This window comes from Perca flavescens, chromosome 17 (genome assembly GCF_004354835.1).
Source record: "Perca flavescens isolate YP-PL-M2 chromosome 17, PFLA_1.0, whole genome shotgun sequence".
Taxonomy (NCBI): Eukaryota; Metazoa; Chordata; class Actinopteri; order Perciformes; family Percidae; genus Perca; species Perca flavescens.
In genome coordinates, this window is record NC_041347.1 from 1,463,204 (window position 1) to 1,475,998 (window position 12,795).

General features: G+C 38.7%; 1 protein-coding gene across 6 annotated transcripts in view; it reads right to left on the bottom strand.

Annotated features, from left to right (window-relative positions):
• The window catches only part of cfap46 (cilia and flagella associated protein 46), a 69,553-nt gene that overhangs the window by 21,430 nt on the left and 35,328 nt on the right, over positions 1 to 12,795 (bottom strand). For 5 of the 6 annotated variants that reach the window (XM_028603724.1, XM_028603722.1, XM_028603721.1 and 2 more), the window contains exons 28-40: positions 12,526 to 12,679; positions 11,485 to 11,708; positions 11,221 to 11,349; positions 10,761 to 10,922; positions 10,137 to 10,285; positions 9,896 to 9,994; positions 9,750 to 9,810; positions 9,100 to 9,252; positions 7,673 to 7,873; positions 7,487 to 7,593; positions 6,069 to 6,251; positions 5,041 to 5,179; positions 3,312 to 3,509 (exon numbers count right to left, since the gene is read on the bottom strand). In XM_028603724.1, the coding sequence (XP_028459525.1) occupies positions 3,312 to 3,509; positions 5,041 to 5,179; positions 6,069 to 6,251; positions 7,487 to 7,593; positions 7,673 to 7,873; positions 9,100 to 9,252; positions 9,750 to 9,810; positions 9,896 to 9,994; positions 10,137 to 10,285; positions 10,761 to 10,922; positions 11,221 to 11,349; positions 11,485 to 11,708; positions 12,526 to 12,679 (1,959 nt within the window). The remainder of the gene's footprint in view (positions 1 to 3,311; positions 3,510 to 5,040; positions 5,180 to 6,068; positions 6,252 to 7,486; positions 7,594 to 7,672; positions 7,874 to 9,099; positions 9,253 to 9,749; positions 9,811 to 9,895; positions 9,995 to 10,136; positions 10,286 to 10,760; positions 10,923 to 11,220; positions 11,350 to 11,484; positions 11,709 to 12,525; positions 12,680 to 12,795) is intronic. The other variant, XM_028603723.1, reaches the window with a different exon arrangement.

Below are 12,795 nucleotides of genomic sequence, written 5' to 3' on the forward strand. Positions count from 1 at the left end.
AAAATCTGTTGTATTACATTATGGATCCAAATCCAAACTCCATGTTACTAGTTGGCTCCCCGTTTTCTTGAGAAGAAGCTTAGAAGAGTCAAGTGAGCGCTAACCCATGAACCTTGGCAACTTTTAGAACATCTTATACACACAACTTACCATGCCTGTCTCCTGAACTCAACACTCTAGTTTGAAATCCTACATAAATACTCTAATGGACACTCCCAACAACTTAATTCTTAGGCAGTGGTGTCCCAAATGAACACATTGGTGGAAAGCCACCTTGGAGTGATGACTTGTAGCTGCACTTTGATTTCGGTTTGGTTATGACAGTGATAGTAATACACAATTACATGTCAATAAAGCTGGAGGGGTGAGTGAGAGTGGTCACAGATAAGGGTATAAAGTACAAAACAGCCTGGTGTTACTTTGCACGTTAGCGTCCCCAAATGGCAATCATACGCAACCAACTTTCTGACCAACATAGTAAGCCAGAATTTATCAACATGGATGTTTATCTTCTTAATGTTTAGAGTAATATTTTGTATTCTTTGAAGTGTAAATGTGTCACTTCCTGTGCCCTAAGGACATTTTGTCCTCAATACTATACTGTACATGAAACTTGAAATAATTTAGACAGGGCAAATCTGAGTTACATAGCATGGAATGTTTCTATCTTTTCCAGCCCTGATTTGTGTATGTGTGATTTGTGCATGTTTTTAAGTTTTTAAATATATATTTATCTAGTTTAACAGCTCATCTATATATGCTGACCTAAACAAGTCATGTATATTGTAATGAAGAAATATTTGCCCTAAAGCAGGGGTCATCAACTACATTTTTCCAAGGACTTTCAAATAAAGAAAATAAAATGAATTTATATCTAATACGCCTATTTCTGTTTGAAATGTTCACTTTCTTGCTAATTATATTTATATATATATATATATAATATATATATATATTAGGGCCGGGACTCGATTAAAAAAATTTATCTAATTAATTACAGGCTTTGTAATTAATTAATCGAAATTAATTGCATTTTAATTGCATAAATATTTGACCTGAGAACAGTGAGAAGTAATTTTTTTCACATGGATTTTTAGTATACCATTGAATAATGACTGAATACATAAGCTTAAGCAACACAATATTGTTTATTTTTGTTCAACCAAGTCCAGCAGACCAGTGCAATTTTTGCCATTAAGTGTAGCAATAGCATATTTAGAAATATAGTAAATTTCAGAAATTCAGGTAGCCTATAGGTAGGTAGACCTTCTGTAAACTATGTTTTTTTAAGTAAAACACAATACTTTCAAGTACATTCAGACTTAGTTACCCTGGTCCTTAAACCAGTCATCTGGTGGAGTGTGGGTTGGGTGTGGGTCCTTGTACTCGGAGTCGGGCTAACGTCCACGTTAGCTGCTAAATGTTTTGCGTCGAGGTGATACTTGAGGCTCGATGTGCTGCGGTGATATGCGAATTCCTTGTTGCATAGCTTGCACACAACCATGCTCTAATCGACGCTTCCATCCGTTCGTTTTTTATAACAAAATTTCCCATCCACGGAGCCAACCAAAGCGGTCTCGTCAGCTTCTTCGTTCATGTTCACCGTGGTTTGTTGTTGTCTGAAGCATTGACATACAGTATATAAAAGGTCTGAAGTCATGAACGCTAGTTGGTGCTCCAGTATAATCGGTCCGCCGAAACTCATCCAGTGAGAAACGTCCCGCGGTGCAAAAATAAGTGTGATTAAAATGCGTAAAAAATGTTTAATGTGTTATTTTTTGTGTAATTAATTAACACATTAAAGTCTGTAATTAATTAATCTTAATTAACGCGTTAAAGTCCCGGCTCTAATATATATATATATATACATATATATATTTTCTTTCTTTTTTTTTCTTTTTTTTACATGTATTAGTGTGAGCAAACACCTAAAAAACATGGAAACTTCATAATGATAACTGGCTCTTTAAGTAGAAAAAGATCTCAGACTAGGAGGTAGTTCACTGAGAAGTGATGGTTAAAGTCTGTGATTAGGAAACATGGTTGTAGTATGCAGCGTCCTGATTGGTGGAAAATGCCTGCAGAAAGAAACGGCTGTTGTCAGGTAAACATGTCACCGTCAAAGAGGCTGAAGCGAAAAGTTGACGTGGAAAAGCCCAGCTTTAATGATGAATGGACTGATAAGCAGGCTACGCATTCGTCATGTATGCCTCATTTGCAATGAAACGATGTTGTTGCAAAATAATACAACCAGCATCATCATCAAGAATGAAGAACGCAAACATAATGGTCGCGTCATTCACGTGCATATTAAGTAGCCACATGCATCTGTTTTGGTCTTAATACATCCATAGATTTACCGCTCCAGCGGAGAGGAGGGTTCGCTCAGCCGGCATTTAAGTTCATAAGAATTTGTCCAAATTGCAAGTTTCCTGGCAAACTAAGAAACAGTTAGACTACAAACTGATAGATTTTGTTTTAGCTTGTTTGTAAAAATTCTCTATTTGCAGAGTAGAGCCGTGTTTGCGTAAAACAGTCTACACAGGTGAGTGCATTGATGAAGTTTTGACTTTTTACTCACAAAGATTTTATTGTAGCCTACTTACAGTAACGAGACTAGCGTGAGTTAATATGCCCCAGCGGCCATTGGTTAACCTCTTTGTATCGTTCCCAGTCAGATACTGTGTGTTTTAACGCACACACATCTTGGCTCAGCTGTGTGTGTGGAGCGCAGGCATCGCTGTACAGAATCCGGGCATGTGAATAGAGATGCAAATACAGGGGGCTGGGTTTTTGCTCTACCTGTGTAATGTTACCTGCTGTAAATGCTTGAAATGCTAAATAACAGAATGCATTTTTTCCCCTTTACATTTTCTGAATTCGTGATTATCCAGACTAAAAGCTTTGGCGGGCCGGATCTGGCCCGCGGGCCACCAGTTGACAATGGCTGCCCTAAAGCAATGCTTTTAGTTTTTGGACAACAATGGGCTTCTACGGGACACAGGTATACGCTATATTTCTGAGTAGAATAAATAGTTGGTATCAGTCTTTTCATTCATTGATGATATAAAGATAAAATAATTAATAATCCTTTGAAATAAGATGCTACACCCTAATAATAAAGAAATGCCCAGGTAATGCAATAGGTTGTTAGTGTGAAAGTGCTTTGGCATAATCTGTTAATTTGCTACATTGTTTGGTGTTATAGGGCAAGACTACAGTCTACATCATTACCATGCAAGGTGATTATATCTAGCAGTCGTAGATTATATCTAACAGTTAACTCAGGTTTGAGGTGTTTACTGTCTAACCTGTTTTATAGAATTGGGCTCAGGTGTGCAGCGTGTAAACTCCTCAAGTGCTATCTCAGCAGAGGTCTTCCTCTCGTGGGCCAGAGCTTGGCGTTTCTCTTCAGCACAATGTTCCTCCAGCACGGCCAGACAAAATTCTGCCAGAGCCACTCGCAGACGCAGCAACCTCCGCATGGCTTTCAGTGACAGTCCATGACTCTGGCAAGGATAAAAGCACCAACATAAAAACAAAAAAGAGAAAATGCACTCAAAATTATAGTCAAACATGCAGTAAAGGAAAACTCCAGTAACTCAAGTTTAAAAGATAAAACACCACAGCAGTCTATTTGTTTTCCTATTTCAATGGGCTGTCAACTTGAAATCAGAAGCACCTTTTCTTTATAATATTAAAAAGTCTCACTACAATTAAAATGGTAATTTGAAACACTTCTCAAGTGGCAGGTTAGGGTGCAGGAGTAGACTGTAATGATGAGTTCACAGACAAATAGTAATTTAGACAAGATGTGTGATCACATATTATGAGACAAGGCAAATGAGAAATTTGGGCAATGGTCTGAATCAGACTGAAAACCACTAATTTAAACATGACAGAACTGAATATGGAACAAAAGCCCAGCTCATGAAGATTAATAAATGAACATTTCAGCTTTTTCTCTCGTTTCCAAAGCAGATTGGATGCCAAATTTACCAGGGCAGCAGCACCATCTGCTGAAAGCACATTGCTATAATCCAGCCTCCAATGGCTGAGTCAAACATCCACAGACAATTTAATAAAAAACTTAATACAGCAAGCAGCAGGTGTGAGAGTTCAATCAATCTTTCTTTCATGATTCTATCAACATGTAAAATCAAGGCTGCAGCCAGTGTAATGCCAGGCCATCTCTGGCACTGAAGCCCTCAGATAACTTCATCTGTATGACAGCTTGTATAGTGTCTGGATAAAATAGGATTCTAATAGCCATCTGCTGTTGACAACTAACAGTAGTGGAGGCTTTATCTGTGTCAAAACATCTTTAAGATATAAACAGCAATACACACATCTATTTAGCTAAGATATCACACAGCCAAGAAGCCCAGAATACGACAGTGACACAACAGGGCCTTATTAACCTCATGCAGCAGCTTAACTGTGATTCGGTCAATTAGACTCTTTAGGAAATTAGATTCGGAAAGCACAAACAAAGCCTCTCTCTTTGTCATTTAGCCATTAAAAAGGGCTTTTCACAGGAAAATCCTTTTTTCCCTCAAAACTGAAAAAAATGTTCAGATACAAGTTCTCTAAATAGGATCAAACATTTTGCCATCTGCACATCCTTAATGGGCCAGCAATTTTAGCCAGAACTCAGCTTCTCAGCTTCTGAGCTAGAGGGTAACAGCCGAGCAAATGCACTTCCACACTTTGAAAAATTGAAAAATTTGATTCTCTATTTCTGGTGTTCATATTCAGCCACCTTCTGTGCTGATCAGTGTCCTTGAAGGAAAGTTAAGTAGAGTCAGGGGTGTTGGACTGGGCAAAAATATGCTAGAATGAATAGCTGTGGATGCGGGGAGGGGCCCATTGAGAATGCCTTTCAATAATGCCCAGAACTTTGTGCTACGCCTCTGAGTAGAGTGGCTAAGACTGGTTAAAAGTGTGGATAATGCCAGAACGTGTGAGAGATGAAATGCCTCCCATGGTTCATCACAGTGAAAGATGGATTTTTAAGAAACATGCATGCCCTTTATTTACCTCCTCCTGTGAGGTGAGCAGTCTCTGAGCATTCAACGCCACATGTTCCTGCTCTGTAACAGCTAGCTGCATTTGGGAAAGGCCATCAAGCAGAAAGCGTTGTTTGTCTTCTGTATAAGTGGTATGGTTGGCTAGGATTCTGTAAGACAATATTGTTAAGAGTGACCAGACAAAGAAAACAAAGTATCAGTTTGTGAGTGAGACATCAAATGAGCCTGAGTCAAACAGACAAATCACACTGGGCCTAATACAAGAACCACTCGTACAAACAGTTCTTACGTGGCAAGTACGAGTAATTTATAGGCAGCAAGACTTAGGGACCGTCTACAAACTACAACACCGAAAAGAGATACAACAAAAATATATTAAATATATTAAATAAGGTAGTGTCTCCAAACTTAACTCAATTATAACTTGTCTCCTGCTAGTTGTACTACAGCACTTACTTTAAAAAAATAAGTATATGCCTATTTTTGAAAATATGTTTTTTATCTCTTTTCGGTGTTGTAGTTTGTAGACGGTCCCGAAGCACTCGTCTTGTCTTCTCAACACCGGAACTAAACAGAGCTGAATCAGCACAAATTGTATGCATTTCTTTCACATATAATGCAGTCAGATTCACCGTGTTCACTCGGAAGGAATCACTTCACATGGTTAGGCACTTGTAATGGCATTTCGAACATGTTAAGAGGCTAAAAGCACGTTTAAAACTTGGCCTGTTTCAGCCTCCTGAGTGCAAAATTTAGAAGGAGGATAACACGGTGTAGGCAACACCGATTCTTTTCGTTTTTCTCGCTACTGACAGTACTCCAAATTTACAAACATCAGAGCTACAGTACGTGTTGAAATCGACCAGAATTCTCCTTTAATGTCTCTTAAATGTATCATTGTTGGTTTTTTTTTTTTTTTTTTACGTGAATAAATAAATAAATTAATAATCCAAAATCCAAAAATCAAATCAAATAAAGAGCGAAAAAGATCGAAAAAGGGGGAGGGGGATTTGTTGTTCCATTTGCAGATGCACTAACCTCAGACCATGTGCGAACTCTACATGTGCCTCTGCTGCGTGTTCTCTATAGCTGAGTTTAGTGAAGCCACTGGCACACTCTCTGAGTGTATCACAGGCAGCCGTTAGCTTCTTGACAACCTCGGTGCTGAGTGGCCCTCCAGGTTCACCACCACCAAGGGAACGTATACATTCGATGGCACCTCTGGAACACAAGACATCTCATCAGATCAGGATTACATGAATGCCTGTCAAAGTCAAAACTTATTTGAGTGTGTCTGGCTAAGCATTTAAAAAGAATTCCATGACTTTTCAAGGACACAATAAAATGTACAGTCCATGCCCATTAACTCCAAATGGTAATTATTGTATGGACATAAAGAGCAACCTTTTCTGAAACTAGTTATGTTCATATTCACTTCAAATACTTCAAACTACAGGCACAGTCAATACACTGTCCTATACTTTACAAGCACTTATATCAGTCAGGCACTGGCGTTCAAACATGAGGGAAAACAGAACCGATTGTACTATCAGTGTATTCTTAGTCTGGCATTGACAGACCTATCTCCACAGTGCTGTGTCAGCGCTGGATTATGGCCTGGCTACATAGCTTATCTATTAAGGGATAGGGGAATTAAAATCTCTGACTTGTCTTCATTTCTTCAAACTAATCACAACCGTCCTGGGCAGTGCTAGAGATAGCGAGAGGGGGAGGAGGATTGTAAACTAATTTCTAGATGCAAGTCTGATTAACAATGCGGAAACTGCAACATAAGTATATGCTACATATACTTATGTTGCATTTTCAGAATATTTCATGACTATTTATTTCGGTCAAATTGAGAAAATGAAGAAACGTTTCTGATGGTAAACAAAACCTTTTGAAGCATGTTAAAGCTACATTACATCAACAGCTTATGTTACATTATGTGGAAGGTTATCCACAGATTTCATTAAATTTAACAAATCCAATGACATTTTCAAAACTTGCAAGGATTCAAGTAATTCCATAACTTTTCCAGGTTTTCCATGACCGTGGGAACCCTGTTTAAAATATGACATTGACTGGATGTTTAAATGCATGCAGTTACATGCTAAAAGTAGGTTTCACTTGTTAAAGTTGACTTTTGATTGAGTATAATATCCATATTAAGTTTAGTCATGATACATTCAGACACCGGCAGAGATACAAATTATAGGTCCTATAAAACAGTGTTCTTTTTCCAGGCATTACATTTTAGATGTAGTTTCATCTGCCACAATGATCAGTTTGTGGTGCTAAAACCGGTGCTTTTACATTCTTTCTTCCTATATTCTGTGCCTTTGAACAGGAAGGCCTTTAAATGCATATAGCATTAGGCCAAACACACATTTTTAGCATTTTAACCAGGAAAAATGATACATTTAGCAGGATTGAACACAGAAGTTTGGGGTTACCTCATCTCTAATGAGGTAATCAGGAATGTGATTTCTGGGACTCTGTTAACCTGCTGCTCCAGAACCAGCTTCAGAGCACCACAGCCTTGTTTTATAATCTGACCAGCCTGTGAAAGAAAAAAGCCATGATGGGAAAAGTATTCACTTCAAAAAGGGCTGTTGGAAGGTAGTAATTCGACTGTATACCTTGATGTTTGCGTCCTCGTCTCTCTGGCCCACTACAGCTCTGACCCTGGTGAGGGTGAGCTGGTACCAGAACTCCTCATCCCCACCAAGGGCTTGGGCTTTATCCAGCAGGTTCAAAGCCAGGGCATTGTCCTGCTCTTCACAAGCCAGAATGGCCAGACTGAGCAAACTTCTAGCCATTGCTTTCTGGTCTCCGAGCTCCTGAACAGAGACAAATTTAAAAAAAGAGTTATAATGAAGAAGAAAATTAGCAGAACAATTATAATATTATTTTAGTGGGCATAACTTAACGGCCAATAGTCAGTCCCTCCAGGATTTCGCGATCACAACAATTCACGCAAATTCAACCAATCACCGTGAATTTGGTGCGACTCCCAATTTTGACCAGTCACTGCAACTTTTCCGCAAATTTGACCAATAACCGAAGTTTCCCGCGACTTCAACCAATCCCAGCAGTCCCACGTGCCAGACTTTGTATTAGTATGTGACTCTGACAGCCACTGACCAAGCGGGAGTGAGAACGGGTTGACATAACACACGCACAACGCCAAATTAATTTCCTCGTTTTTGATATGAAGACGAGACGTGTGTGACTTGAAGATCTCACATTTACCAACAAAACGTACAGCAAAAGACATTTCAGACCGTCCTGCAAACCTGTATACATTTAAACATCAAGGTCCGCTGTAACGTTTTTTTTCACTCTAAAGTCGCTGAAAGCGTCTTCTGTTTAAATCCGTCGGCTGACTGCAGCGGGCGGGGCTGCTGCTCAGTTCCCCCTGCGACTGACGCACGCACACACACACAAACACAGATGAGATGACACAATGACCTAAATAGAGGACAGCTACGCTCGTTATTGTAAGTGCAATGATAATTTAAAGTCCAATAAGTACTTTATCAAACCGTATGAATGGTGTCCCAGCCCAGGATAGGAAATTAACTAACAATGTAAAGATCAACAAGCCACTGACACATTTGATTCATTCAATAAATTATAATTTTTTGTCTTAAATCCACCAACCATTTTAATATTATACCAACATTTGCAGCACCCTAATAGGAAAACTCAGACCAGAGTAGTTTTATTCTCCCCAAAAAAAAGTTTCCTTTTTTATTTTTAAAGAACTATACAACAGCAAAAAATCGCAATTTTCACTGTCTCTCGTAACTTCATTGCAACAAAAATACAAAAGACATCGCAACTTTTATTGCAATTTTCAATTCAAAAAAAAGGCTGCAAAATCCTGGAAGGACTGAATAGTAAGGCTATCAGTGTTTTTGTCAATATTGCAGATGTATAAAATGGATCAGTCTGGTATGTGTAAGATAGTAAAACAATGTTTTTGAAAATTCAATGTGAGCAAGACTGATTGGTCAGATTCTGACTGAGTCTAACACTGCGGCCTTCCTGTGTAATAACTCACCATAGCCACAAAGTGAGCCTCTGCCAGGAGCTGCCTGGCTGGTTGGAAGAGCCCGATGCTGAGGCAAACCTCAGCTTTGTCCAGCCAGATGTCCTGAGCGCACACATCCATACTTTGTTGCCCAGACGCAGCCTTTTTATCCACCTTACCTTTCTGAAAAATCACCAAGATATATGACAATTCACTCTTTTTCTAAATTGAAAATGGTTTAAAATGGTTTAGAATGGTTTAAACGGATTATGATTTTTAAAACTGCCAACTTGTTAACAGTTTTGATAGATGCAAGACACTTTACATACACACACACACACACACACACACACACACACACACACACACACACACACACACACACACACACACACACACACACACACACCCCACCATGTGAAAAAATGGGTGCAACTGAAGAAAAAAAGTTATAGTCTTTATAGTTTATGGGATGAACCTTGTAGATTTCAATATGAAATTGACATGGAGAAAGACAAGTCATAACTATTAATAATTTTAAATTAAAAAATCATCACACATAACTGGCTTAAAAACTCCAGTGAACCTCATGTATTAATATGCCATCAAACTGCTCCACACTGTGGAGCGTTTGATGCCAAATTTAAAACATATATTTCTTTTATGAAAAGCAGGCTGACCTGATTGTAAGCTTTGTGAAGGCCTCTCCTCTCCTGTAAAACAGCAATCACTTTTTGGCACCTGGAATCATAAACATCATATCGTAAGATCATTAAAGCAAAATGTACAAACATTTTATTTTTTTGCTATAGCTGAGTTGACATACCCCATCTGCTCTTGTTCTTGGATTCTACTCATATTCAGGAGATTCTCCTGATATGGTGAATGTGTCTCCAAACCCAGCTGACAACAGGTCCTCACAATTCTATTTAGGAAAAAACAAAGCAACAAAAACAAAGTTACTATATAAAACGTAATTCCTCACTTCCGCAGTTTTACAAAAGGCTTCATACAACATTTTTCTTCAAGACTTTAACATGTAAAATCTATGGAGTCTATGTTCTTACCTAAGTCGATAGAGGTCGGAGAGGCTCCTCCTATCCAAAAGGTCATTAGCAATGGTCTCAGCTAGATGCATTATGGGTAGGGTGAGGTGGTCGAGTGAGAGTGAGTGGAGCTCTTTTTCCAGAAGGTTGAGATAAAACAGGCTTTGCGTCTACAGCAAAAAAACAAATAAATGGAAAAATAAAAATCTTATTCTCACAGGGATACTCACAAAATTGTAATACAATAATAGGAAACGGCCCATGGTTTCACCTGTTTGCGGCATTTCCTAATGAATTAAATCCTATCATATATCATTCTCTCTCATTACTGTCATCCCAGTCTGGTTGGAGATCCACTAATGAGTCAGTTACAACACATATTGAATTCAGAATACTTGGCTTTCAACCTTACATCTTAATTGGAGCCACACAGATCAATAAATGTACATCCTCTTGACCAATAAACGACAGCTTCTTAGAGCGACATCAATAACAAATCGATGCTTTAGGCAGCTGACCCTTTGATCATATATAACCATACAATCCCTGCTATGTTAAAAACAAGACTGAAATCAGTGACAATACCATGTATGGTAGATGGTTATGACACTGAGAGAAATGTAAAGGAAAGATATGGAGTCCTGCCTGCTTTGTTATGCTCTGTGTATTGATACAGTAGGGGTTAATGTTGCTTCTGAAGATCTGCCTGGCCTGGTCAGGACATACGTAGCGAGCCCAGTCCTTAGGGCTGGAAGGAATTGCCGGATCCAAGGAAACAGGTTTAGGTCTCTCTTCTGCAGGGGGAGGCTGGTCAAACAGATTAGACACAGAATTGATATTTTATTACTAAAAAGCAGTCACCATTTTTAAATGAATCACAACTAATTAAAGTTCAGTAAATATCTGTAAAGAATATAATAAATAAAATACTGAAACTAGTGAACATGACAAAAATCATAAGACAGCATTTCAAAGCATTATTTTTTTTCATCATACAGACTTAGAGGGTGAACAACAATAGCTGACAGTTACTGAAAAACAAGTAACTGCATTATTTTTCAAAAGTAAATACCTAGCACTGTATGTTACACAGTCACAGACCTACATCTTTTACTTTTTTGCTTTTGCCCTTGTCTTTGTCTTTGTCTTTTTTGGATCCAGCAGAGGGAGGAGGCTGGGGTGGCTGGCTCTTTACCATCTCATTGGAAATCTCACAAGCCACTGCCATGGACACCTGGAGTGACAAACAGCGCACATAGATGTCCCATACTCAACTTAAACATAATTTGCATTTGAAGGAAAGCCTCATCCACATTGTCAGAGTTGGGTGAGTTTAGGACAATGTTGTGAAGTTGTAAAGATACAGTACCTGCCATATTTGAAGCACAAAACTGTAGGCTCTGAGCAGGTTAGGCTGGTGCTCAAGTGAAGTCTTGTCTGCCATGACAGCGAGCAGAGTGTGTGCTCGAACCAAGCTGTCAAGGTGCCGCACCTCCTTCAGATTTGACAAACTTTGTGTAAATAACAAGCCCTGGACTCCCACCAGGGACTCACATTTAACGGAGCTTAAATCCCTTCTTTTGGACTTATCCTCTGGAGGAAAGATAACATATAACATTTACTGTGACAAAGACTTTAACAGGAAACAGGACAGATATGTACAATAATCTGTAAGCATATTTGAACACCAACATTACCATTATTTTTAGCAATTATAGAAAAAAAGATAATAATACACAGGCACATATCTATGTAAACAGTGTTCAGTTTGTCTCTCTGGGAATAGTTCACGAGGCTCATAGCAGGAGACTAAAACGACTTCTCACAGCAGGCTTTTAAATATGCTATGCAATTCTCAGCAGTACCCACATGGGATGTTAAGAATTCAGTGTCTTTGTCTGGTCAGTTCCTTTTCCTCTGAACAACATTTGCTTGGTTTAATGTTTACACAGGGTAACAATTGAAATGAAAGTAAAAACACTGAATTACATTGCTGATGCAATAATCAAAAAGCTGTGGCACGGCTCTCTCCTGGATCAGACAGATCAGACGTTACTGTACTATATGGTGTTAAAACAAACAAATCAAGTTCAAGTTACATAATTTGTAAAACAATGCAAGTTTGCGTTTTGCGAGTTATGTAACTTGAAATTTGTTTGTATATACTTATTAGACTGTTTTAAAACCATACATTCCCCTTAGTGTAACACTTCAGGGATTTTCTAAAATAAAAGTACACAGCCACAACTGAATCCATGTGGCATAAGACCCCTGAGATTTATGCGTTAAGGGGAATTCTCTAAATCGGTTACCTTTTCTTCTAGATTTAAAAGCATAATTAACAAAACCCACAAGCCATTTACAAAGTTTTGTCATGATACAGTGAACAAGGTGAGTCAATGATTTGTACCTGCTCCTTCTGCCTGTTCAGTTTCCAAGTGTAGAAGGATATCTATGGCCCACTGGACCTGGTGTTGGGCATTGCATTTGGGGAAGTTGTGACAGTACAGCCACTCTCCAAACTCTAGTAGAAGGTTGGCCTTCTGCCACTGAGTCTCTACATTCTGTTCACAAATGGCATCACAAAAACACAAGTCAATCAAAACATTTATTTTTTCCATTTCGCCTATGTTAGATAGTTGACAGGAAATAGTCCTTTTTGTGGCCTGGAGCTTTTGGA